Source organism: Crocodylus siamensis, chromosome 9, assembly GCF_052110815.1.
Source record: "Crocodylus siamensis isolate JL-2025a chromosome 9, ASM5211081v1, whole genome shotgun sequence".
Lineage (NCBI taxonomy): Eukaryota > Metazoa > Chordata > Crocodylia > Crocodylidae > Crocodylus > Crocodylus siamensis.
In genome coordinates, this window is record NC_143403.1 from 23,572,362 (window position 1) to 23,600,296 (window position 27,935).

Consider the following 27,935-nt stretch of genomic DNA (forward strand, 5'->3'; position numbering starts at 1 on the left):
GCCTGGAACTTGTGACCTCTAGGCTTTCACCCACGTGCCTGCCCCCACTGAAAGTGCAAAGTCTGACAAGTATCTCATGATATTTTTTCTAAAAGGAGTAATTTTTCAGTTTAAAAAGGTCTAATTCAGGTATCTGACAGACGTGATTTTCCCTTTTAAAAAGACATAGTTAAAAACCAAATGTTAAAAGACAAGAAGTGAACTGTTACTACTTTAATAAGAAATTCCAGTGAGGCAGAAGTCAAGATTTGTTTCTTTTCACAGAAAATGTTAACACAAATCTGTAACAGCAGCACAATTTAATTTACCAAAAAGTTGGTGTCTGAAAGCCACAAGAATATACACAAAAAAAATAGTTCTCATCTTTGTTTATACAAATAAAATTAAGTTTTGAATATACACAGTGTAACTTGGTGCAACATATTGTTCATATTGGCATCCAAAGTTTAAATTCAATTAGCTGTAAATACAAAGAACCCAATATTACATTTAATCAAGCACCATGGCAGACAGTGCATTAAGGTCTCTCATGAATGGATGGTTTGCAAGTATTTGATCAATCTTCTGTCTTTGCTCAGAATCGGGAAATATTTTTACCAGTGCTTCTCTCAGCTGTTTTGTTTCGGTAACAGATCTTTGTGGTGGAACTGTTAAACAAGTTCGTACATCTGGAATATCTGGTTGCAGTGGAAGCCAGGGAGATGAAGGACCAGGATGTGCTCTGTTCATAGATTGTCTACTACTATTGGCCAACTTGGTTACTGGCATGAAGACTGATGTCTCAGAAGAATGCAACCCAGCACTTGGTAATGCTGTTTGTGTTGGTGGAAAATTTCTATGGAACAAAAATGAAATCTCAAACCAAGGAAGAGATGTGGAGATTCTTCTAAGAACAACAACAAATGAAGAGCAAAAAAGGTGTTTCAAAATCTCTACATTACTCGTAAGGTTGTTATGGACTAAAAATGCAATACAAAAATAATAAAGGATCAAACTTCATCCAAAAAACTTCCAATCTGAAACCCAAGAGCCCAAAAGCCTTGAATTTATATTAGATGTGTTTGGCTCTGATGTTTTACATTGGTGACAAGTAGACTATATAGCAAAAACAAAGTTACTATTTTCTTTCTTTCTTTTTTTTTTTTAAAATGCAAGGCTCTAACTTCAGTATTACTGATTAGGTAGATAAACAGCCATTAAGTCAACTAGTTGTGTCAGACATACTAACTATTTTCATTAATATAGATAAAAATCAGACAGGTTTGAGTGTCTAAGTTAATATTAAGATTAGTGGTTTCTCTTTTCATTTTGAAACAAACCCTGAAAAGTAAGGCCTCTATATCTACTGCAACTGTTCCTATAGAAAACTGCCACTGACCTATCTGTTCAAGAAGCTATGCTCCTTTCAGCTATATAGAGACCGAGCAAGGAAAAGCTTCCAACTTAAAAAACCCTGGAAGATAACCAAACAACAGCAGTTATTTTTAAATCTTGTTCATAGGTTTTTAGTTTCTTTTCTTTTTGAAATTTAAAATGAAAAAAAGTAAAACGAGAGGCATCTTCTTAAACACCATCACAACCCTCAAGAAATCGTGGCAAGATATTTTAATTGGCATAATATAACAACAATGTAAAGGTGAAAATAAAAAAAAGAGAAAAAGCTGTGCCCATGCAACATGCAGTGTGTGCTCATCTCTGTACTTTGTATGCAGTGACGTCCACAGTACCCACATGGAGATAAATCAGTGTGGTCAATTAAGGTATTTAGATGAACTTTTGGTTTTATAAATCAGTACTTCTGTGTAATATCAGAACACCATAAAGTTCATCGCATTTATGTGAACACCCCCACAACCAAACCTCAGAGGAAGTTACTGAGTTACTTGTCTGACTTATTTTACCGATGAGTAAGATCTTGGTTAGCTGCACAATGTCACCACCAATTTCTGAACAGACTAAGTAAAAACAAAAAACAAAATCTGTTTTTCCCCACCATAAGACTCTTTAGAACCAGTGCTCTTGACATTTTGAATAATGTATACACTTACTTTAAATAAAGCATTGAGGGGAAAGGATTTGTTAGAGTGATATAATTTATTGGACCAACTATGTACATTCTTCATAGTTTCTAGGGTGGGAAGGGACCTGAACAGATCATATAGTCCGACCCCCTACCACGGCAGGAAAGAATACTGGGGTCAAACGACCCCAGCAAGGTGTTCATCTAACCTCCTATTAAAAACCCCCAGGGTAGGAGCCTGCACCACATCCCTTGGAAGCTGGTTCCAGGCCCTAGCCACCCTGACTGTGAAGTAGCACCTCCTGATATCTAACCTAAACCTACCCTCTGCCAGCTTGTGACCGTTATTCCTGGTCACTCCTGGCAGTGCGCGGGGGAACAGTGACTCCCCCAATGCCCGCTGATCCCCCCCCGACTACTTTATAACAGGCCACAAGATCCCCCCGAGCCTCCTCTTTTGGAGGATGAACAGGTTCAGGTCCCGCAGCCTCTCCTCATAGGGCCTGCCCTGCTGTCCCCTGATCATGCGAGTGGCCCTCCTCTGGACCCTCTCCATGCTGTCAACATCCCTCTCGAAGTGCAGTGCCCAGAACTGGACACAGTACTCCAGTTGTGGCCTGACCAGTGCCGCATACAGGGGGAGGATCACCTCTTTGGACCTGCTTGAAATGCATCTGTGGATGCATGACAAGGTGCGGTTGGCCTTCCTTACTGCCTCCCCACACTGCCGGCCCATGTTCATCTTGGAGTCAATGATGACCCCAAGATCCTTTTCTGCCTCCGTGCTGACAAGAGGGGAGTTCCCCAACCTGTAGGTATGGTGCCGGTTGTTCCTCCCCAGGTGCAGCACCTTGCACTTGTCTGTGTTGAAACCCATCCTATTCTCATCTGCCCACCCTTGTAACCCGTCTAGGTCTGATTGTATCCTGTTGCTTCCTTCTAGCGTGCCCACATTCCCCCACATCTTAGCGTCATCAGCAAGTCTGAACAGGGTGCTTTTTACCCCCTCGTCCAAATCGCCGATGAAGATGTTGAACACTGCGGGCCCGAGGACCGAGCCCTGCGGAACCCCACTGCCCATGTCCTTCCAGGTTGAGAAGGACCCATCCGCTACCACCCTCTGGGTGCGGCCCTCCAGCTAGCTGGCGACCCATTTGACTGTGTGGGTGTCTACGCCACAGCCCTCCAGTTTCTTAATGAGAATGGGGTGAGAGACAGTGTCAAAAGCCTTCCGGAAGTCCAGGAAGACCATGTCCACTGCTACCCCTGCATCTAACGATCTGGTGATCTGATCGTAAAAGGCCACCAGGTTGGTCTGATAGGACCTGCCACTGATGAACCCGTGCTGGATGCCCCTAAGCATGCAGTCCCCTGCTGGCCCCTCCTGGATGTGTACCAGAATAATTTTCTCGAACAGCTTGCCTAGGATCGAGGTAAGACTAACTGGCCTATAGTTTCCTGGGTCATCCCTCCTCCCTTTTTTGAAGATGGGAACCACGTTGGCCCTCTTCCAGTCCTCCGATGCCTCTCCAGAGCACCACGAGTGCTCATAAAGCCATGCCAGAGGACCTGCAATGATCTGGGCCAGTTCCTTTAGAACTCTAGGGTGGAGATCATCCGGACCGGCTGACTTGAAAACGTCCAGCCCCTCGAGAAGCTCCCTAACTAAATCCTCGCTAACCGTTGGCCTAGGTGTGCCTCCCCCAGGGCCCGAGAGGGGCCCAGCAGGGACGTGGCTGTCCTGGTCCCTACTTAGGAAGACGGAGGCAAAGACATCGTTAAACATGTTAGCTTTGCCGTCTGGTATGACGACCAAGTTTCCCAACACGTCCTGCAAGGGCCCCACATTACCTGGGACCTTCTTTTTACCTCCTATGTATTTAAAAAAGGACTTCTTATTGTCCTTAATCTGGGAAGCTAGTCCCAGTTCCATCTCTGCCTTGGCCTTCCTAACTGCCCCCCTACAGCCCCGAGCAACTGCAGAATAGTTCTCCCTGGTGATGACCCCTTCTTTCCATTGGGTGTAAGCCTCCTTTTTAGCAAGGAGACATTCCCGGATGCTTTTGGTGAGCTACGGAGGCTTGTGTGCTCTCCTGCTCCCTTTGATCCTTGTTGGGATTACCTTCCTTTGGGCTTGGAGGATCATCTCCTTAAGGAGTGACCACTCACCTTGGACACCTGGCTCCCCTCCCCTCTGGGATCTCAGCCCTTCTCCAACTATCCTCCTTAGCTTGTTGAAGTTTGCTCTCTTAAAATCTAGGGCCACTGCCTTACTGCTTGCCTTTGCCACCTTGCGCCGGATGGTGAATTCCAGCAGGCGATGATCGCTGTCGCCCACGTCGTCGAGCACCCGCAGCCCTCTCACCAGGTCATCGCCCGTGGCCAGCACTAGGTCCAACAAGGCGTCCCCCCTGGTGGGGCTGTGCACCTCCTGGGTTAGATGGAGGTCCTGCACTCTGTCTAAGAACTTACGTGAACGATCTGACCTGGCTGACTGCTCTTCCCAGCAGATGTCCAGGAAGTTCAGGTCCCCCATGATTCATCCATAGCCTTCACTATCTCTGTGAGCTAACCCAAGAAATCCTGGTCAAGCTCCTCTGCCTGGTTGGGAGGTCTGTAGTAGACTCCCACCGTTAAGTCTCTTTCCCCTTGACTGCCTTGTACCCTAACCCAAAGCACTTCAGAGTGCCCCTCCCCTGACTCCTTACTAATTGACGAGGATGTGTATTCCTCCTTAATATAGAGAGCCACGCCCCCACCTCTCTTTCCTATCCTGTCCCTCCTGTACAGCCTATAGCCCTTGACATTCTTGGTCCAATATAAGATATCACCCTAAGAAATCCTTGCCTTTCACATAATTTATGGACCATCATGGCTACAACATCACTCTTGTACTGTAATAAAACAGTGGAACAGTATTTTTTCTGAAGTCACAACTCGTAAAGCAAAACAGAAAAAGAATGAGAGAGAGTGGGCATGCGCAAGCACTGTACCTAACACTGCCTTGATTCTGAAGGAAGTCATCTAATCTGGGTCCATTTCTTCCCAAAGGATCATCAGGAACCATGAATATGTCCCCAACAAACGTGTACTGGAGCAATCTGCAACATTAAGTAGTTATGAAAAAAAACTATCAGAACAAGTAAGTCTTTTTCCCCTCACCAGTATGTGGAATGAACTATACTTAATTTTTTTAGCAGGACTCAAAACTGTCTGATGTTGAGAACATCTGTTGTAGCTATAAGCAGTACTCACTGCCAAACTAGTTAATAGCTAACTAGAGAGACAGGACATTTCCACTATACTCAGGGATACTGAATTTCTTGAACTATGAGGTTTGGGCCACTGCAAAACAAGGTTCTGAAAACAGAGGAAGTGCAATGGGGCTGGTGAGAAAGGATAAGAAAAGTGGAAATGTTTGTTCAGAAAATTTCCTCCACAGAAGAGTTGGTCCAAGACCTGTATATTGCAATTGGCTACATAACCAATTGTGATCAGAGCAGCACCACAAGGACATACAAAGTACAGACAAGCCCCATGATTTGAATCTACAGCAAATTTGCACATCAAAGAGAGACAGTAGCTTCGGCTGCATGAATACATTTGTCTACCCATTCACACAAGCCTGGAAAAGAGTCATGGAAGAAAACTACTGCAGCAACAGAAGCATCTCCATTATTCAGATGCTGTAATTGTTTTAGTCTTTTGTTCTTTGAAGATGATATAGGGGTGGTTCAAAGTGTTTTGGAAGCCAGCTGTGGTCTTTCCATTCACTTCTGTGGGCTTGAGATCAGACCCTAAGCAAAAGGAGAGGAATTGCTCTTTTACTTTAAGTTAAAAGCAAGCCATCTGATTTTAAATACCAAAATTTAATTTGGTTTCTGAAGTTAGGTAAACGTGGTTTCTTCATGTAAAATGTGGAAGTATACTGCACCCATAATAGTGCATTTCCCTTCTTGTATACATATTAGTAATTGGAACAATTTAGCCAGTTCAGTAGAAAAAACACCTGACAACCACATCACATATTCAAAGAGCATACTACTGTAAAGCCTGAGAAAACACTGTACATTAAATGCTGGACTTAATACATGATCATCTAGCTTTCTCTATTTTTCTTTATGAAAATGGAGTCAGGTAACTGAAATTACTAAAATGGTTATTTACAATAAGTTGTGTCACTATAAGATTAGACTACTACAGTGGATTCTAAGGACTAGGTCTCAAATATCCATAAACCAAAGTTACTGTGGTACAGTGGCTGCTTGCTTGGTAAGTAAGGTCCCACCTACCACATTACATTTAAGGTGCGATTAACCAGTCAATCATGCTTTAAGTTGTGACCCAGACACACATGTTAATGGCATGATAAAAGCAAGCAATAAGCCACAAAGATAGTCCATGTTTTTTGTAGAATAACTTTGTGGTTTTTTCTTATCGCACCATTGGCCAGGTGCTTCCCTGCAAGCCCTACAGCTGATGGGGCTCATAGCAGAGCCCGGGTTCCAGATACTGTCCCCGCTGCAAGACTCATCAGCTGCAGAGCTCGCAGCAGCGGGAGCTGGTGAAGAGGGAGACCAGCATCACAATCCCAGGCTCCCTTTGCACAGGCAATATGGCACAATTGGATCTGATACTCAAACCTACAATCATGCCTCCTGCCATGCATGTGTGACATGGCAGGAGGCATGATTGTGGATTGAACATCATATCTTATTACGCCTTTACCTAAATGTCTAGAGGGGCCCTAAGTTTCTTATAGCAAGCATGAGATCAGGGGTGTGGGACCCTTGCTGCTTGTCTCTGTATGGAATTCAAAAGTTGTTGCTTTCTAAAGCCTCAAAGTAGCAAAGGATCTACTGATCAGACAGACTAGTTCATTCTGTGCCATAAAGCCAAGATGAGATTAATAGAAATATTTGAGTCATATACCCAGTAAGGCTTCAATAGGAGTGGTTTACTGGTGGGATGGTCTATGCAGCTTTGTAATTTGCACCCTTGTCATTTCCAACCAAGTCAGCATAATAATCAGGGCTCTCTACAATAGGTGAGGGGGTTATATTATATGGCACTGCCACACTAATGATCTGGGGAATCTCCACAGCTTATTAATTCTGGTTCATCTGACAGAACTGCTGTATCTTTAAGTTGTTCTGTCCTATTCAAGCAGGAGCTCCTTAACACAATGGATGGCACAAGGTAGCTCATCTCCAAGGAGTGTTTTTGGCATGGTGTTTTGCTTGAATGGAAATTCCAAAGACTAGAAGCTATAAGATTCAGGACACCTCTAACACAGGAACTGCAACTCATACACATATACTTAAGCTAGCTTTAAATTACTTTGGCTACTGAGAGCAAAGTGGCAATAGGAGCATGAAGGTCTGTGCAGACTACAAGATCTATTGAATAAACTGGGCAACTAACTCTTTGGAGACCAATATGGGCTAATCATCCATGCTGCCACAAATATACTGTCATCAGCATGCCCCTCACTAGTTTAAAACAGGCCCAGATGTGTCTATGACATTCAGTCGTATCCAGAGGGAGCAGAAAACAAACAAACAAAACAGAAAAACCTCGAGGGACTACAAGGAAGCTTGGCGAGGGAGAAGAGCAAAGAAGTACAATTTCATCAGAGATAGATCCAATTTAAGAATCCTGAAAAAGAGAAACAGGCTGTATAGTGTAGATAGATGCTGTAATTTGGGAAACAGAGGAAGCGGAAGCAGGTTGGGAAATAGTCATGTGAAGGTGGGAGAGAATTTCTTCACTCTTAACCATTTCTACCCTAAACCTAAGAGAATATTCAAAAGCAGTAAGGGGAAAAAAAAGTCAAGAAAATACAAACATTAATTAAAATTTGTGTAGCGGCATATTTGTCATGCTAGGTAAAGCGATAATTATTAAAGTGATAATGGTTTTGATACCCTTACAAAGCTGCTATAGATTTCCTTCAGCTGTCATGTGCCCCTGAGTTTATGGTTGACCTTTTCAGAGTACCAAAAGATCTCATCTCTGATAGCCATTGTGCTTAATCTACTTGGAGGCCCACGGTTACAGCACTGGATTCAGAGTCTAAGGCAACTGGGCTACAAGACCCCATTTCCAGGAAGGGCTACCTAATTGTCTACACCCAGGAAGTATGTCAGAAGGGTCAAAGGTTCTCTTAAAAAAAATGCTTCAACATTATGCTAATGGCACTTGGCATGTATGGATAGGCAACCTTGCTATATGTGTGCAAATCCAAGTAATTACCTTCTTTGAATAATCTCTCTCCAGGAAAGTGATTCCGTCACAAATTCTCTGAAGTTATCATTAGTAACAATAATCCCTCCAGTTTTATCAGCAAGATGCAGCAAAAATCTACAACATTTGTTTCAAAGACAGTTAAAATCTTTTGCCTCAGTTGAAGACATTTACATCACCTAGAAAACCACCACTACAGCCTTAAGAAGAACTCCATTAGCAAGGATACTCAGAGAAGCCAGCTGACTACCCCCGACTAAAAATGATACTCAGATACCACATGCATTTTGCAACTGCACTGCTTATTCAAGCAATACCCAAGAACCACCATGGAAACAATTCAAACTTCAGTCTACAGAACTCTAATATCTTCTGCCCTAGCGTTCTTAAATAGAGAGATCCAGGGTTTAAAGAAAAAACTAAAAATGTAATGCATTTTCACGTTCACACATTTACTCCTAGTTATTAGTTGATACAGCCGTATGTCCAATCAAAAAAGTAAGGCATATTAAGTGCAAGAATATCTCTTCTCCCGAGAACGGGAATGCTTACTAGTTTAAAGGGAGAGGGATGCAAATAGCAGCCAGCTGGCAAATGACAACTTCAGAGCGGCAGCTGCTTTACCTTTGCCAAATTTAGCAATAGCTGCCCTCCTAAAAGAACTTTTTCTAGTATGCTTTTCTCACTGGGAAATTTAAGACTGGGAGAATTCAGCAATAATATACACTATTCTTTTAAATAAAGTAGACTCCCTGCTTGCAATGGGGAAAACACTTGAAAGTTATTCTCAAGTGTTACAACTGAAGATCTGTACTTGAAATAACTATGCTGTTTTTATTAATATATATAAATGAACAGAGCTATCAGCAAAGCTCCAGACATATGCATCAAAGCTCTATGACTCAATGAGTTAACTTAGTAAGGTAACAGTATGTGATTTAAGCAAATGTTGGTTTTTTTTTTTTTAAATAGTTTAGAGCGTTTTCAGAAGGATCTATGTCCATGTTATAAAAAAAGTTACGAACATAAAACAAACCAACCATGTCTACACAAGGATGAACAATGACTTAAATTATATTATATTAGAAAGTTACAAAAATACATATACAACAAAAACTTCTCATTTTCCTGACAGTCTGAAAGCAGACGACATAAGGAAGTGACAGTGACAGCTGTACAAATGATAATCTCCGATATCAGATGCACATTTTTAGCATCAAATTTCTACAAATATGGAGCACATCCAATATCTATTAAGTGGGTGCCTGGCTCTCTCTAGGCAAGTTAAAATTTACCTCATAATAGGATTCATGATATTTGACCTAGTAATATTCACTGTTAGACTTTTAACCTGTATCTTCCATACCTGTCATCGTGAGCAGCAATTCTTGCTCCCAATACCACCCTTGCAGGAGTTAAAGACAATATTCCAATATCCTGAAGCTCAGTTAAGAAATGCTGCTCTGTTAAAAAATTAAATGAACATTTAGTTTTAAAAAGACAAGATTTTCTTAATTTTACTGTTTCCATTTCCTTAACTGTAAAGTGAGAATACTGCTCATCTTCTAGAGCAGAACTTTCATAGTTTCTAGGGTCGGAAGGGACCTGAGCAGATCATCTAGTCCGACCCCCTGCCATGGCAGGAAATAACACTGGGGTCAAATGACCCCAGCAAAATGTTCATCTAACCTCCTCTTAAACACCCCCAGGGTAGGAGCCAGCACAACTTCTCTTGGAAGTTGGTTCCAGATCCTAGCCGCCCTGACCATGAAGTAGTGCTTCCTGATATCTAGCCTAAACCTACCCTCTGCCAGCTTGTGACCGTTATTCCTGGTCACTCCTGGCAGTGCACAGGGGAATAGTGACTCCCCCAATGCCCGCTGATCCCCCCTGACTAGTTTGTAACAGTGGGTAACCTTTGGCTCTATCTTGCGGATGTGGAGCTTCAGCTGACAGGAGGGCTTCAGCGGTGCGTGCAGAGATGCGCATTGGCATCCTAGTGCCCACCCTCCTCTTACCCGGAGCAAGACATTTTGACCTGCAAGGTTGGTTAATAGGACAACTGAGCTCAGACCAGCAGATAAATTTAAGTTTGAAACTATGGAAAGGAAACAGAATAAAAGAGTTTAAGAGGTTGGAAAACAGTAGAAGAGGAGAAAAAGCAATTGTTTAGAAGAAGACCTAAAATATTTAAGGCCTTGCCTTAAATGGGAATTAACAGGGTAAAATCCCAGGACATGGCATATTCTAGTTTTCCCATGAGTTTACAGATCATGCTGAAAACAAGACATCCCAGTAGTTTAACTGACTTGCTACATCATATGGAAAAAAACAAGCAAACTAGAAAACGCCTTGCACTTACAAGGATTTTCTCCCCCTTTGCTAACTCGTTCAAGTTAAAAATATTTGTCTTACGGAAGATGCATCTTAAATATCAGGTCTTTAAACAGTGGATCTTTAAACAGTGTTCAAACCTAGAGGAGCTTCTTAAAATGAAAGGACACCCAAACTTTTCTGTAAGGTGAGTAGTCATGATGAATTATTCCAATCCAAACATGATACTTAGCTGCCTTTTCCTGTAACGTCCAATTAGACTTTGTCAAATAATTTGACTGAATTCAGAGAAATGTAAAAATAGTTATTTCAAAGCTATTTATTTACCAATATAACTTTCATGGCCAAGGTCCCAGATATTTAGAGCTGAACTTGGAAGTGGTTCATTAAACTGAAGTCAAAAGGCAAGAAAACAGGAAACTTTGCCTCACCTGTAATAGAAGGATCACGTCTTGTTCTCCACTGTGGAACAAACACAGTAATGCTTCGGTGACCACGTTTCCAAAAGTAATCTACAGCAATTGCAATTCCTCGACAGGAGAAGAATTTATTTAGACCATGACTATTAAAAAAAGAAAAAAAAAAAAAGAAGTTGAAATAGGTGCAAGTACAGTAGGGCAAATAAGGACACAGAAGTGATTTACAGGATCAAGGTATAAGATATAGCAACTTCATTTCACACCAAAGGAGTAGATGCTTATTGCTCTAGTTGCACAGAATGCATTCCATAACCAGGAGTATTTTAGTAGAAAGTAGATATATTGCTCCTTTCCCCTCTCCCCAGGAAGGCAGGTGAACAGTGTCTAGCCTGAATGAAGTTCTGTAGGTAGAACTACCTGTTACTTGCAGATAGGGACTTTTTCTCTTTCTAAAGAGTCCACCATGAAAACTTCCCAAGTTGAAACACCATTTATTTAATTGGCCATTTTAACCTACATTTAAGATTCAACTAAAATGAATTTTGAACTTTTGTGCTGTAAAGAAACTGTCCCGTCTCACCAATTGGTACAAAAAAGTTGTCTTGGTAGGGTGGATCTCAGGGTACTGGAAGTGAGGGTACCAAGTTTGGGACACAGAAGGACCCCAATCCCTTCTCTCACTATAATTTTGGGGCCAATACTTTCTGGGAATTAGCTGAATAGTGCAATGCCTCTGAATCTAGGCCATCTTCTCAAAACATAGAATAAAAATGTTAACTTCTTAATTTTGTGATTTAGCCAAATGACGTTAATAAAATGAAAACAAATCAAGACAGTCAGGAACTAATCCATTTGTAGTCTCTGTGTTAGACATACCAAAGACTGAAGTTTTGCTGTGCAGTAGTAAACACTGTACCCAGATGCCAAGAACTGAATGTCACAAAACAGGGCAAAAGAGACTTTGGGGAAAAAGAGTGAGGGAGGGTAAAAGTCTGACACTTTCCTACCTAAAACAAAAACTTTAAAAAGTTTATTAAGGAGGACTATAGCTGGTGTTGATTTAAAAATAATTCATTATTTCAAATGCATTTCTATATATTAAAAACCACATTTACAGGAAAAAAGACAAACATTTAGCTAGTATAGAAAAAGAACATGTTTGCACAGCACATTTCCTGATAAAAACGAGAAAAAAGTTTCAAGATGTAAGGTTTTTCTGATGGTAACTTTTATGCGACCACTTGTATGGTTGAGAGAGATGTTAAACAAGCTTTCAGGCACAATGTGCCCTTCTGCAGAAGAGGGAGAGAAGCAGATACAGACTAAGCTAAATACCAGATGAAGTAATACCTTGTGATTAAATCCATATGTAACTGTAAAGTCCATTTACATATGGACTTAATCATATTTACTCAATCCTATAATAATGGGAGTGATTACTGCACAAATATTTAATTCAGTACAAACTTAAAGGCTTGCTTTTCAGAAACAGTAAAGAAGGTATGTTTGAGATGCTCTGGAATTTGCATTTTAGAAGTACAATTGATTGGCCTACAGTATGATCAGTGTGTCAAATATTATATCTTTTCTCTAAAGTAGACATGACCAAAAAGCAGAGTCCCTCACTCTCCTAGGAGGGTTAAAGATGGCACAAGGCAAGTTAAGAGCCTAAGCAAGGGCTGGGTGTTTTCTCAGCACACTGTAAATGAGGGTAGAAGCCAGAGGGACACGAGGGGGGGGCGGGATCAGGATGGGGATGGGAAAGGGTTGTTAGAAATACAAGTAAAAAGAAGGGAGCAGAGATGGGGGTGCCTCTAAAAACCATATTTCCAATATATAAAAATCTCTCATAAGATATGAGATTGCAGTAAAAATGAGGGTACAACCTTGTAAAAAAGAAGGTTACATGCTGGTTTAGTAACACATTTAAAGCATCTTGGTCAGAAAGTTATTTTCAATTACAATTTTCTCTTTTTCACTTTTTTGTAATCAAGAGTTTGCAGCTGACTGAACAGGAGACAGCAAGTATCACTGAACAAGCATGTGGAGAACACGCCAAGGTTATGGTGCTATATGGAAGTAAAATTTTACATAACTTCTCAGATTGGTAAAATATTTCCTCATTTATACAATCTATTTTGAGTGTTTTTTCAAAGTTTTTAAACCCAGCGCAGTACACTCAGCTTTCCCCCCCACCTTAAGTGTTCAATATATTTATGCCTGCTGCAATGCAATGCATTTGGACAGAATTGAGCTCCAATACTTGAGCTCAATTGTGTAAAAGTCCATTCTCTTCTGTCAACATCTTCTACATTAATAAAAAAAGTTAGTAGGTAAAGAGGATGTGGTGCATTTGTTAGTTTCTACATAACCCCAGCAATTTGCATTTCTTTTCCATTTATACTAGTTTGGGAAATCAGTCTAAAAAGCTCAGACTAAATTATGACTCATAGTTGTGACTTGCATTTTTACATCACTATTTTCTAAACAACAAAATCTGAACAGTGAGGAAATAAGTTCATTTTAAAAACTATTTACTGTAACAAAGCAGCACTGTATTTTTAGTCAAGTACTGTCAGTTATGGATCATTTAAGGTTTTCCCCATAAAAACCAACCAGAAATCACAACAGTCAAATGACAGGAGTACTTCAATCCCGAAATGCAAAGCTTCGTACCTAAATTCATGCTTCAGAAGTACAGCGCTAACGTTTCAAAACCTCAGAAAGTTAGAACAATGGTTAACAAATTTTCATTTTTACTTAATAATAGTCACCCCTGAGAGTTATACAAAATATCTGAAGGATTCTTAGACTATTTTTATAAAAGAGAAGGTCATAAATCAAATAAGCATGGCATTTTATTGACAATTCATGAGCCACTTGGGAATACTCAATAAGCAAAGAAACTGATTTTCTGGGATATTTATTTATTTGAGGCCATTCAAGTTGATTTTGGGCTCAGCCTCCATTGCTTCAAGCAATTTCATGAAAGTATTATTAAATCTTTGCTGTCAAACAGCCACCAGAAGTAAAGCCTGTTCTGCTCAAAGAAGCACACAGGGGCACTTCTAGCATCATTATCTACAAAAAGTAAGTTAAAGGCTTCCAGTGAAACAGATACAGGCTACAAGTGCCTATATAAAGTTGGATTATACTGAGGAAGCAGCTTTTTTAGACATAACTCTGAAAGCAGAGTGTTTTTTGATTTGGTAATGTATCTGCAGATGAAATATGAAGATAGCAGTCAAAACTGCAATCATTTCCATGTCTGTTGACCGTCACCAATACACAGAGGAGAAGTAGGGGGAGGGGGAGGTGAGAAATCAATCAAGTAGATGGAGGAAAAGATTAAAACTTTAGCTTAGAGGTGGGGCTCTCAACCTCTTTTGGACTTGAGGCATCCTTCCTTAACTTTTGTGAACTGAGTGGCACCCTTAATGATGACTTATAGAGCTAACTTCTTTGCAGAGGGACTGGGTGGTAGGGATGAGGGATTGGCCGGGCAGGGTGTCAAGCCTGCACTTGCACTTACCTGTTCATCTCCTGTGACTGCAAAGAATCTGCAGAAAGGATCTGGTGGCACCCCAGGATGGAGTGGATTAGCTGTGCATGCTGCACACAGCACAGGGTGTACGCTGCATGTGCCACCATGCTGGCCCCACATGCAGTATGTGGGGCCAGGGCTAGCACATGGGGCTGGTCCAGAGACCCACAGGCTGGATCTGGCTTGCGGACCATGCTTGACCCCTGGTTTACCCTACAGATACAGTGTCAAGTAATGCAATACTACCCGCTTGAATCAGAGAGACATACTTAAAACTGTCTAAATTGCCACATAAAGGCAATTAGACTCAATTTCATTTCAGACAATACTTCCTGCTTTAGAATTAAGGCAGCATTTAAAAAATGCCTGGTCTATTTTAGAGGACTTGAGGTAGGAATTCCTCCTGCCTAAACCACTGGGTATAAGTTATTCCCAAAAACTTGCTTTAAAGTTTAACAATATTAAGAGGTTTCTTTACTGTCACTGCAAAGAAACTTTGCAAGCACTGCAGAAAATAAAATTCTTGGTAGCATCCCTGATATGTTATTCCCACTGTTCTTAATATTAGCAAGCAGAGCAGCAGGAAGATCAACTAATCTACTCCTGGAAGACGCATCACATAGATAAAGGTTGGGGTTGGTTTTTTTAAAGTCGTCAGTTTGCTATTGCTCTTGCAGGATCATACTTTCATATTTCAAGGTTGTAAGCAACTCCAAAACAAATAACCACTCTACCTCTAACACATTTTCCTTTCAACTGCTGAGTTTGCAAGTAAAACAGATGAATTCCCTTGGGTTGATCACCCACAGCTATTAATTCAGAGTTTTGATGATTAGAAGTAAAGCTGCAGAAAACGAAGTAAAGTGGTTACTGTTTGCCTTTTAGGTATAGAATATTTCTTGGAAGCCTGGGTCAATTGTTTTTGCTACAAAAAGCTACAAATGTTAGAACTTTGGTGGGGCCTTATCAGCTGCCATGGGAAACAGAAAGGCAAGAGACATTTTAACTTAAGCCGTAAACTAACTAAAGTCAATAAAACAGGTTTTTTAGCCTGTCCATTTAGCTAACAGAATTTGGCTCTTACATGTTCTAATATCGGCCCATGCAATATGAGCAGTAGTGGAATTAAAGGAGGTGTCAAAAGCCCAAATTTAGCTTTATCCATAAGAATGTGTAAAAATAGAAAAAACATCTAATGTTAACTAGAATAAAGGAAAAACATTTTTGTACATTTTGTGCACTTCAAATTTTGCTACTTTCACTTATCTTTGTGTCTTCTTTTGAAGAACAACCAGAAATGGAAGACTCATTGCAGGTCTGCATTTGCCTAGACTAATAGGGCTCCAGGCAAACTGACTATACCCCCTTTTTTATTTTATTTCTTTTTTTAAGACATGATAGTATGACCCAAGAAGCATAAATATTGGCTGGCAACTTAAGAGCAGGTGTAAGAAACTGAACATTTTATTCTACAGTTGCGGGTGATCTTTAACTATAAAGGTACTTTATAAAAATATTTTCATAGTTCAGGCATTAAAATAAAATAGTAGATAATACAGTCTCCAGAGAACTTGTTCATTAGCTGCCTGTCATAACTTCTTTATAATTTCAAGCATGCAGTTTTATTAAGGTATAAAACCAGACAATGATACATGATGATTACAGGGTTCCCTTTCTGAATTTTGGGAATACCTGAGCTTAGCCAGACTTCATTTTTGAAAGCTACTTGATAAAGATGTTGTTATAGGACTTAAATTCCATTTTAACTTTGCACCTTGTCTTCATAAAGAATTTCATATCTCCCAACAGCCTATTAAGTTTTTGTTTTATACACTATGAAGAACCATCGTTTTCTTCTTAAAAGAAGATATATTCTTATGAAAATATGAAGAGAACTATTTCTCTGGTCATTTACATTTGCTTTTATTAATGTTTCTATAAATGCATCTAAAATTGGGGAAATTCAAAGCCAATCTACTGAATGCATGCAAGACTCAAGACCCACTTTCCTGCAGGGTATAAAATCCAAATTAAGAATATCACAGAACAGCATTTAAAACTTATCAAAAATAACTAGATAAAGAGGTTTTGGCTTACAAAAGTGTTTAACTAGAATACCTATTTTAATCAAATTCCTAAAAAAAGTCACCACCACATACTAGAGAGAATTATTTAGCAGATAAAGTACAAATAACTTATAAAACATATGCATATCTTCTGTAAACTGTTACAATCATAAGAAAAGCTACTGTTTTATCCTGTATGGATCCTTATGCTACCCAAATCAGCACATACTTAGAGTCCTGAAGAGAACTTTTATAGCACAAACCACCTTGTGAACTGTAAGTGAAACAGCGTATTTTGAACAAGTCAAAACCAAAACATAAGGCAGACCATGGAGAGTATAGTAAATTGCAGTTCCTCATACAGTTTATGTGGACAAAGTAATTTTGTGGTAGCCACCTAATTTCCAAATGACAGACCTCTTTACCCCTTGATCAAAATAATCCACCTACAAGAAGACTTGCTAGAAAGCTGTGGGAATAGCAGATAATAAGGGTGCACCGATAATGAGGAAGGCAGTGACCGCCTTATTCCCAAGCTGGTTGCCCCCCTTTGCCACGGCTCTTACCTGTAGCCCTGCTCCCATCTCGGGTGGATGGCGTGGACCCTCGTGCGGGCAATGGTGCTGGGCACTTTCGGAGCCTCGGAACATGCTGATGACTCAGTGCCAATGGGGTCTGTGCAGCTGAGCTCTCATGGCAACAGGGAGCAGCCGCTTTTGCGAAGGAGCCTGGTGCCTGGCAGAGCAGAATGTCCCTTGCATGGAACCTTGCCCTGCCCACCAGCAGTCCAACACTGCCACGACAGCCCTGGCACTCAGGCCCCTGCTGCATGTGCAGTTGCTACGGCGGCAGCAGCAGCAGCAGGAGGAGCTGGTAACAGTTCCTTTGTTGCTGAGCACAGTGCCCCATGACCACTCTCCAGCACGCTCTCCGCTGCCTCGCTGGGACCTGTAGTCTGCCATGGGCTTGAGCCATCGGCACAGCACGGGAACCAGATTACACTTGCCAGCGTGCCCCAGGCACGCAGCCATAGCTATCAGCTACAACGACCAAAAAAAGCCAATAGCCGATAATGTCATTTCTCTTTTTGATCGGTGCCGATCCGATAGCCAACTGATATATCCTACTTCTGATTACCTGAAGGCTAGTTAACAAAGGCTTATAAATACAATTAAAAACAAGAAAAAGAATGATGCAAGTTAGCGTTCTCCTCTTCCCCATTTCTCTATAAAAACTTGGTGAATTTTTTCAAAAGGGAAGAAGTGCAAACTAGCTATACTTACGAAATTGCAATGTTGCTTCCATCTATAATCATATGTTTTAAATTCAGTCTTCCAGGTTCATTTTTCAACTCCAGTCTATATGGCTTTTTCAGAGACTCCAAAAATCTTTGAACCCCAGTAACGGAGGGATCAGCGTGATGACTGCATGCTCCCACTGCCTTCCAGTCTGGAACTGGATGATGTACTTGGGGTAGACAATCAGAAGTTGGAGGAGGAAGTTCAAGCAGCCTTGTGTTTTGAGAAGAGTATTGGTTAATGAGTGTGAACTGAGAAGTGCTGCATGGTGCTGGCTGATTTTCATGAACAGGTTGATTATTCTGTGCAGACCCTACAGATTTTTGCTGACAACCTGCAGATTCAGTCTGCATTGGTGTTTGCTGCTGGCTCGAGCTCCCTCTTGCTATGAAGTCACCATCTTTTAGCACCCCATCTTTCATCAACTCTACAGTGTTAGATGCTACAGTGTTTGAAGGTAGTAAACCATCGGTTTCTATATCACTTGTCCTTGAGCCATGATGTTCATCAGAATTAAAGCCCTTCTGTTTACAACATTCTGTTGAAGTTTTACTGGAAGGAACTGCAGTTTTGTTTTTACAGTCTGACATGCACCATTTGGCTTCTGCATTGACCTGTACACGTGGCAAGTCTGCTACTTTCTGCTTTACATTTTTTGGCTCCTTCAAAATATGACTGGGTTTAGGACGATTTTTACTGCTGGAAATTGCTCCCTCTTTTGCAGTGTGTGAATGATTTGCACTACCTCCTGGGCACACACTTGTGCATCTTGATATTTGAGGTGACTTTTCCATTTCCTTCTGAAACTTTTCATTTTCCTTTTCAATTTCTTGCAGGAGTATTAATGGTTCCGTTAATTGTCCCAGTTCATCAATAACTTGCTCTACAATTTTTTGGGAATAGCCCATGGTTTTGAAAAAGTTTACAAGAATCTTATATTCCATTTCCTCATCACCTTCTTTGCAGCTTGGATCTTCTGATTCAGTGCAGCTATCAGATATCAGATCAATAACTACATCCTCATCAGGAAGATCACTGCATGGTATAGGCTTGCCCTCCTGATTACTTTCTAATGAAAACTGTTTCTTAGGAAGCCTTTCCTCAGCATCTGAAGACCTCCTTTTACATGACTGTCTCTCTTTGGAAACAGATGTCTCCAATGCAGTCACACCATTTATAGGAACAAAACACCTTCCTTGTGCATCAGAAAGCACCGTGTCCATTTGCTTTGTCAGCTCTGTTACTGGGGTTCCAGCATTATTTCTTGCTTCCTCCTGAACTGTTTTTCCATCTCTACTTTTTACAGTTATTTTAGGGGCTTTGTTCTGTAAAACCTCTTCTGTGGTTTCAGAATCTGTAAGGTCTATCACATTGCCCTCTTCACAACATTTGCTTTGTGTAAGACTCAAAAGATCTCTTTTTAATGAGCTAGGCAAAATTAACAAGTCAATTGTATATTTATCTGCATGTGCTTCCACAAATTGTTTAAATTCTTTTTTTACCTCCGATTCTCTGTCACTTAATAAGCTTTCGTTGGTTTCAAAAAGCTTCACAAATTGCTGAATGTGACTTCTAGCCATAACAACAGCTTCTGTACTACCCTTAATACTAAGTAATCCTATTTCCAACACTGTTATATCAGCACAGGTATCTTGAATAAGATAGTTAAGAAACAGGCTATGTGCACCAACAAAAATACAATGCATGTCCTTTGGATAATGTTCCTTTTCTTCTAGTTCAGGTTCACAGAGTCCCTTAATATACTCCTATGATGAGAGAGAAAGAGAAAGGAAGATAATATAATGAACTTGCTACAAATCAAGAAGTGTATATACAATGTGAATATATTTGTTCCTGTTTGAAACTATGCTAAACATGTTCAACAACAGAAACACTCAGTTTATAGTGAAAAATGTATGAAGATGTAAACTAACAACTTTCTAGATACCATAATCAAGATACATTTCAAATAGCCATTAATGATTCCCAGGCAAATAGCCTAAAAGTATAGAGAGAGTTTCAAAGAATTTTGTTTACATTTGAAGGCAACAGTCTAGTTTTAAAGTCAAAGGTAGTTTTGCTCCAACCGCGACAGTTGTAATTTATTTTGCATTCCATAAAAGTGGAATACCATACTGGATGGCAAAGCAAGCTTTTATACATACATGTATGGTATGGATATGAAGGTTTCTAGACCTGCCTCAGGACAGTTTCATAATTTCTGTAGGGTCAAAATCCCCAAAACTTTAGGGTCAGATCCTGAAATCTACACCAAGGTAAAAAAATGTATATATGAATCTAAAAATGTAATTAAGTCATTTTGTCTTGCGATACAGAAAACACCCATTTGGATCAGGTTTGAAAGAGAACCTGATTTCCTGGAATAGAAACTCCTTTGTTTTCATTATGCTTTGTGCGGTACAGCTATTTCTTATGTTTTCAGTATTGCTAAAGTCGGCAATGTTTACTAGCCTTAAAGAGGCATTACCATAAATACAAATAGGAAAAATGTTACTAGTCATTCTGGTTAGAGAAGCCATGCCCTGCTAATGAATTCACAGCCTCATTAGGCAATGTTGTATAAACTAGTTTGCATAAAGAAGTTGTCAAATTCATGAAGGCAACTTCCCTATAAAGCTTGGCAAAGATTTCTTAGATTACCTTTTATTGGAGCAAATGCTTCATTGGGATAGTTAGACAAACCTTCAACTGCAGGCTATTTTTAATCAGGTCACCTCTGTATGTCTTGCATTTGAGAGCTTGCCTATCCCAACTATGCAGTTGGTCCAATACTATAAAAGATAACACCCTAAGAAAACTTTGTATAATCCCTGGACCATCATGGCTATAACATCATTCTAATACTACATATAATTCTTAATACCAAATTAGGTATATCTGGGAAACGTAGTGTTGCAGTGGTTCAACATAACTGCGCCCCAAGCAATGTTCCCTCTAAGAAGTAGTGGTCCGTGAGCGTGCTGCCTTGGTCCGGGACACTTATTGAAGGGGGTAGGGGCCAGGGGCCAGGGGGCTGGAGCTGAGAGGCTGGAAGCTGGAGCTGGGGCCAAGAGGCTGAGGGACGATGGCTGGAGCTAGGGCAGGCTCTGGGGAAGTGCTCCGCTTTCCTGCATCAGGGCCAGGGCGTGGAGCACTTCCCCGGAGCTGGCAGAGCCCATGCCAGCCCCCCACCTTAGCCTCCATCACTGCCTTGCCTCACCTTGGGGAGGAGCTGCTGCCTTCCCTGAGTAAGGCTCCACTGGCTCCAGGACACTGCGGGACACAACTCGAGGCCATGCAGGGGAGCGGAGCAGTGTCCTGGAGCTAGCAGAGCCCATGCCAGGCGCCCGCCTCAGCTTCTCCTGGCACGCAGCCTTGGAAAAGGCTGTGCGCGGCCATGTTTTTTTTTTTTTTTTTGTGTGCGGCCATGCATGCGCGCACCTTAGAGGGAACCTTGGCCCTAACAGTGTCTACTGAAAACGAAGTTCTGCAAAAATATGATTCTGAAGACATGGGTATTTAGCAGGAAATAAAACTGATCAACAAAACTCCAGAACCAACCTTTTCCCTCCACGTCAAAACAGGGTAAACAAGGAAAATATATTTATTTCTCTAAACGCATTTCTGTTGTTACATTTCTAGACATTACCTGCACCAACATCAAATCAAGGTTAGATCATTTGGCTGTTACCAGAAAGTACTGGATTAGCATTCTGCAGCTTTACCAGTACTGATAATTTTACAAAATACTTTATAATTTTGATTTGGAATGTTCTAAAAGAAGTAAATATTCAACCAGATGTGCTCTTTTTGCTGATCTGCTTGGATAATATATATGTTTCTTTTTAAAAAAAAACTAAAATTAAATGTTATGAATAGACAATGCAACAAGGCCTGTTACCATATTTGATTTACATCAATGTAGCTTTAAGAACTGGCTATTGCAAGAGTATGAACTGGTACAGTAGCAATAACTGAAATCACTCTTTTCTGGCGCGTGAAATAAGGTTCTACAAGAACAGTAAGAACATGGAAAACAAGTATTCAGAACATGGGAACTTTCTTTTATTAAACACCACAAAAGCTTTCTGATACGAATTTATTGCTTGTGAATGAGAAAGCTGAAATCTAAAGTCCTCTATTACAGGACATGCAGACTAAGTCAATGGCAATGGTTAGTGAATATTCTACAAGCCATGACCAGCACAGGCTTCCCTCCCTATTATATCAGGCCATGGAGGCCCATTCAAATACTTGGACTCCCTACTGTGACAGCCAACAGTGCTGTCAAATATTAAGTGCCATGCAGGTCATCAGCAATAACCTTTGTTACCCCTCTGGACTGGATCTAAATTAGTGACCTAAAAATGAAAGGTTCTACTGTCCATTTCCTGTCTTTTAGGTCTTCCAAAAGACAAACAGTAGTTTCCAGGTAAGTTATTTTAAGGATATTGTAGAGGATGTTGATAGGCAAAAATTTTAGCTCTCTTCTTTATACAAGGTTTGTGAATTATTAGTAATACTTTAATTTGTTGTCTGTTGGATGCGTTTTCTTTCACTGAGATACTTTATTGAACACTTGGGGCAATTATTCAAGTTGTCATAGATTATTTACCTTGTGGGAATTGGTAATATTTGTTCCTTTACTTATCATAACCTGAACCTATAAACATATTGCCTATAGTGAGAGTGCTTATAGGCTTACTTTGTAAACAGCTAATGGAAAAGTAATTAACAGTTATGAGCTATTAAAAAACCCACACAAACAAACAAACAAACCAACCAGTATGCACTTCACTTTCAGCAAAAAACAACAAGTTTATCTTTTTTTTTTTTTATAATCTACAGTGACTGGCTTTCACTGAATTTTTGCCTTTGGATAACATACATATATTAGTTACCCTGGAATAAAATGTACTTTAAGCAGTTAAGGCAAGCCCTAAAAGCTAAAGTCTATCACTACTCTAGATAAAGAGCTTGCATAAAAAAATTTCTATTTGTACTTCAGGTACAGGTGTTCAACTTATAAATTTCAAGTTCAGTGGGTAAATTCATCATTTGTTTGAAAGAGTCCTTCCTCTGTTATTTTTTGGTAATGAATCAGCTTCTCAGAATTGAGAAAGATGCTTTCTGGATTCCATGGTAGCTCAACTTCCTTTCATTAAGGACATTGCTATCATTGTACCTAAAAAACTTCAGCAACAAGTTGATCAGTTATATAGTTCCTAATGTGCACATTTCAGATACTCACTCCAATAAGAGCTGGTCATAAGGAGCAAGTTCTTGAGTTTTGGTTTTATTTAGTTCTCTAGTTTATTTTTTTAAAACAAATAAAGAAAACAACAGCATTTTCCTAATGAGATAATATCATCTAAAATTGTCTTTCTTCCATGGCACAGTAAGTAGAAATTTCTACCATGCTTCTGCATTTACAACATCACACCCCCTAGTTCTCCTGCAGCAATGAGGCTATGCTATTAACAAAGAAACTCTACTGGTCACATTAGCTGGTCTGTAATAGTGCCAAGTCCTTTAACCATCATATCATCTAACGCTGCTCATCAAAATAGTTAACATACTGACAAACTGATGTCTCAGTCCAGGGTGGATCCAGAGGGGATGTGGTGCATGGTCACACTACCCTGTGACTATGCCACATGTTAGTTTTTGATGCAGGGCCTGGCTGAAGATCCCATCCAAGAACTGAGTGCAAGGGGAAGGGGAGGAGGAAAGAGGGGGCTGGGTACTGCTACAGCCATTCATCCACTTTGCTTTGCTGCTGGATTCAGTAGGGAGAGAAATGTGAACAGCAACAGCGTTCACCCCCTGGGTGGCTCTGGAGCTGCATGACAGCAGGGGCTTTCCTCAGACAATGCCCTGATCAGCTGATGAGCTCACTGGACATGCAGAGCTTCAGCAAGGACCCAGAGCTCTCTGCATATGTATGGCATAGCCAAGCTATGGCAGGGTGGGGAGCACCCCTTGCCTTGTTCCTGGATCTGCTACTGCAGGGGTAGCCAACCTTCAATACATGCCACAAGTAGCACAGACAGTTTCCATGTGTGGCACATGATAGATCCATGAGGAAGCAGGGAAACAATAGCAAATAGGGTGGATAAAAATCAATTACTAAAAAAACTGGATTTTTTTTTAAATCAGATTTTTTGATGTAATCTTTTTTATTTTTTAAGATGCTTTAAAAAATAAAAACTTGTAAAAGATACTTTAAGATATGTTAAAGCTCAAAGATATCATCATAGAATAGGGATTATGACTTCTAATTATATACTATTTAAGACAATATATTCATGTAACCTTTTTAGAAGTTTTATAAATAGGCCACAACAGGCCATGGACTAGATTAGGGACTCCCCTATAGACTGAAGAAAGATCCTCTATAGATTGAAGAAAACCACCCTGCCCAATGGTACTCAGTGCTCAGTCTAGAAGAGCCTATTAAGCAGCTCTGTAATAGTTAGTTTCTGTGGTTTTGTCAGAGATCATAGGTAGACGAGGTTCTTTGGGTAGATGTAATATCTTTTATTAGACCAACTAAATAGTTGGAAAAATTGTTCTCTGCAAGTTTTCGGTCATAAATGCATAAAGAGTTTGTTGTCTCCAGAGATAACATTCTTGTTAACAGCAGTATATGGAGATGAGAGACAACAGACCTGATCAGCCCTCTTGTCTCTGCAAGTTTGTGTACACAGAGCCAAGCCCTTATCTTTCTTTAAAAGTGCAAAGTTTCAAGAAGTTAAATGAATAACGGATATCAAAATCAAACAACAAGAATAATTTTTTTTGGTAGAAAACAATGGTTAAATCAAGGCTTCCTGACCAGTGATTTAAATCACTATTTAAATCAAATTCACCCTGATAGCAAATAGGGCAGGGAGCCAAAAGCAAAGCAGGTAATTGCTCAGGGAACATATAGCAGCATGTATCAGGCAAGAGAAAGGGATAGGAGTGGCCCTGGGGGAGGGAAGGGGCTAATCTGTGGGAGCCCTGCTTAAAAGGTTGGGCCCCACCTGCTACTGTTTCAGAGCTAAAAACTAAGGGCACATACACACATGCACGTGATACAGTATCAGGCACTTTTAAAGGCACCCGGTGCTGCAATGTATCACATACATTTGTATAAGTGATGAAATGTGCATCAGCGCTGAAAAAATGGCAGCAGTTTTTGAAGGGTTTCTGAAAAGATTAATTTAAATAGTTGGAGAACAATTTTTAAGCAGTCTAATAAAAAATATCAGATTCTCCCAAAGAACCTTATCTGCCAAAACAGAAAAGACTCTTTGGTGGTCTTGGGAAAGAGGAGAGTGCATGACAAAAGCTACTTTATCACCTACATTATTTCTCTAACCCAGGGTGATGGCACATTAAGCTTTCCTACTGCATGTATTGTACTGTTCTTCCTTATATAACTAATTAGAACAGCAGAGTTTCAGCCCGCACCATTTACAAGCTTCATGAATTCTTTGAAAAAATAAAATGACTTTCAAGAAAGGTATCTTGAGCAGCTCATTTACACTGTTCTGAAAAATGTACGGTCTACACTGTTATTTCTGAATTTTTCTAGTTATTTGCTACTTTCACCAGACCTTGACATTTGGAAAAAACATTCTTAATAGACTGCATTTTAAGCTGCCACGGGAAGAACAGGATTTCTTTATACAACTTTATCAGATAGGGATTCTGGGCATACCTATACTACCATAAAACTTAAGTTTGGGAGATTCAACTTTTTTCAATCCAAATCATCCACAGCATTTCACTGAGAATAAGTTCTTATACATCTCCATACCTAAAGACTTTACAGAGCAAAATGCAAAGCTAAAACTAATTAAAGTCAGGCCCAGAAATACCCGTTAAGGATTTGCACTAATAATACAAGGAGAGAGATAGCAGGATTTTTTTTGTTGTGAAGTGGTTTCAAAACAGAGTAAATGCTCATTTAACATTCTCCCAAAATTCAAATGGCCCAATATTGCCATGATCCTATTATAAACAGGGGTGACCAACCTGTTGCACATTTGCTACAAGCAGCATGGCTATGTGTGTGGCATGCAACAGACCAGGGTAGGGGCAGGCACTACAACACCGAGTGCACATGCAGCTGAAAGCAGAGCAGCAGACTGGGCAGGGAAAAGGGATCAGAATGCCACTTGGCTAAAATGTGGCATATCTGCCCAAAAAAAGTAAAAAAAAAAAAAAAGGGTGGCTCCCGCTATCGTAAACAACTGAATAATGCCAACTGCAACATTGTACTGCACCTGAAAAAAAAGAGTTAGCCATAGATAAAATTTTAGTAACCAAGACATTCCTATGAGATTGCTGCACAGCAAATTAGCACCCTAAATCAGTCAGTACTATAAAACAGGGGTTCTCAACCCCTGGCCTGTGGGACAGATCCAGCCCATGGAGCAGTGTGATTCAGCCTATTGGGCTCCTCCAAGGTCTGGAAATTTGGCAGGAAAGGGTGGCAATTAATGCTGTCACTGCTCCTTTACTGACAAATTTCCAAGCGCCATGAGCCAGATGACACAGCACTGCACAGGGGATCCCACCTACATGCACAAGTGTAGGTGATGGGGCCCCTCCAGGCACACATGGGGCCAAGGCAGTGGGGCTTGACTCTGCATCCGCTAGGCAGGGGGGTGGGCAGCACAACACGTGTGGGACTCATGGTGGGCAGCGGGGCCCTATCCTGTGCATGTGGGGAGGCTTGGTCTGACCTGGAGCAAGCAGGGCTTTGGGTGGACAGCAAGGCCTGATCCTGTTCACATGGGCAGTAGCTAGGCCTGTATGAGGCCAGAGCTCTGGCAGTAGGGCTGGGGTAACAGGGGGGCCGAATCCAGCACATGGGCCTGGCCCAATTCCATGCAGGGCTGCAACTACCATAAGGCTTGTGGATTGGGCCTGTGGAATGAATCCAGCTTGTGGACCCAGCCCATGAGCCATTCAGCTCAAGAAGCAAAACAGTTGGGCACTATTACTATAAGCATCAGGGGATGTAGAAACAAAACTAGTTAGCTCTCATGTGGCTTAGCTCCCCGCACCCCAACTCTTTCAGGTAGCCAGACACTGCTTTCTACTCCACACACCAAACAGGTCAAATAGCTTCAGCTCTGCCTGCTCTCACACTTCAGGACTAATGTCCCAATTGATGCCACTGGTAGGAAAAACCATGTTAACACAGTTGCAGGCAAATGTAAAAAAAAGAACGCAGAAAGGCTATGAAAACACCTGTCAGAACTGCTGCGACACGGTACTGCACCTCCCCATTGTTGAAGCTCCTTTCAAACAAATCGAGTCGCTTTAAAATTTTTTCTTTTTTTAAACCATCACTTTCTTTTTTTCCTGTTTGTTTTTTTAAACTGTCCACCAGCTACTGAAAAGAAACCAAATGGTTACAGTCAGACTGCAACCAGGCTTCACGTGGGCCTCGGGGTTCAGGCTATAACCCAGCCAGGACATGCGGGGCGGAGGTCAGGTGGACTGACAGGGCCAAGCCAGGTAGCAAGGAAATTCACCTGATCTCTTCCTCCTCCTCTCTCCACACACCCGTACCTGGCCGTACCTCAGCGCCCAGCTCTCCCCGCCTGAGGGGAGGACTTCACCCCGGGAGCACTGGCGCCCCTAGCACCGGGCGGTTACCTTGGCACTGTGCACGGCGCGACGGTCCCCGGAGAGCTGCAGCCAGATGCGGGCGCTGTGAGGGCAGGGCCCAGACGGGCCCGCGGGGCTCCAGCCGCCCGGCGCCCCCAGCACACTGAGTCGCGCCCCGAAGAGGCTGGCGATGCGGCCCCGGCTCCTATCCAGGAAGCCGCTCTTCTCCGCCGGCGCCGTAAACTCGTCCAGCACCGGCCCGGAGCCGCCGCTGCCGCCGCCTGCCCCGGGAGTCGCCATCAGAGCCGCCCGCGGCCGCCGCCGCCGCCTCCCATCGCTGCGGGCCGGGCCCACAACAACGCGGGGAAAACCCCACCAGCCTCATCACCGCGCGAC

The 27,935-nt window shown here is 41.3% G+C and overlaps 1 protein-coding gene across 1 annotated transcript; it reads right to left on the reverse strand.

Annotated features, from left to right (window-relative positions):
- Nucleotides 1–200: 200 nt before the first annotated feature.
- N4BP1 (NEDD4 binding protein 1) lies at nucleotides 201–27,935 on the reverse strand. Its single transcript, XM_090062412.1, has 7 exons — nucleotides 27,588–27,935; nucleotides 17,913–19,693; nucleotides 11,032–11,162; nucleotides 9,633–9,729; nucleotides 8,276–8,383; nucleotides 5,014–5,121; nucleotides 201–835 (listed from the first exon to the last, which is right to left on the reverse strand). Exons 1-7 carry the CDS (start codon nucleotides 27,837–27,839, stop codon nucleotides 490–492), a joined length of 2,823 nt encoding a protein of 940 aa, XP_089918538.1. The 5' UTR covers nucleotides 27,840–27,935; the 3' UTR covers nucleotides 201–489.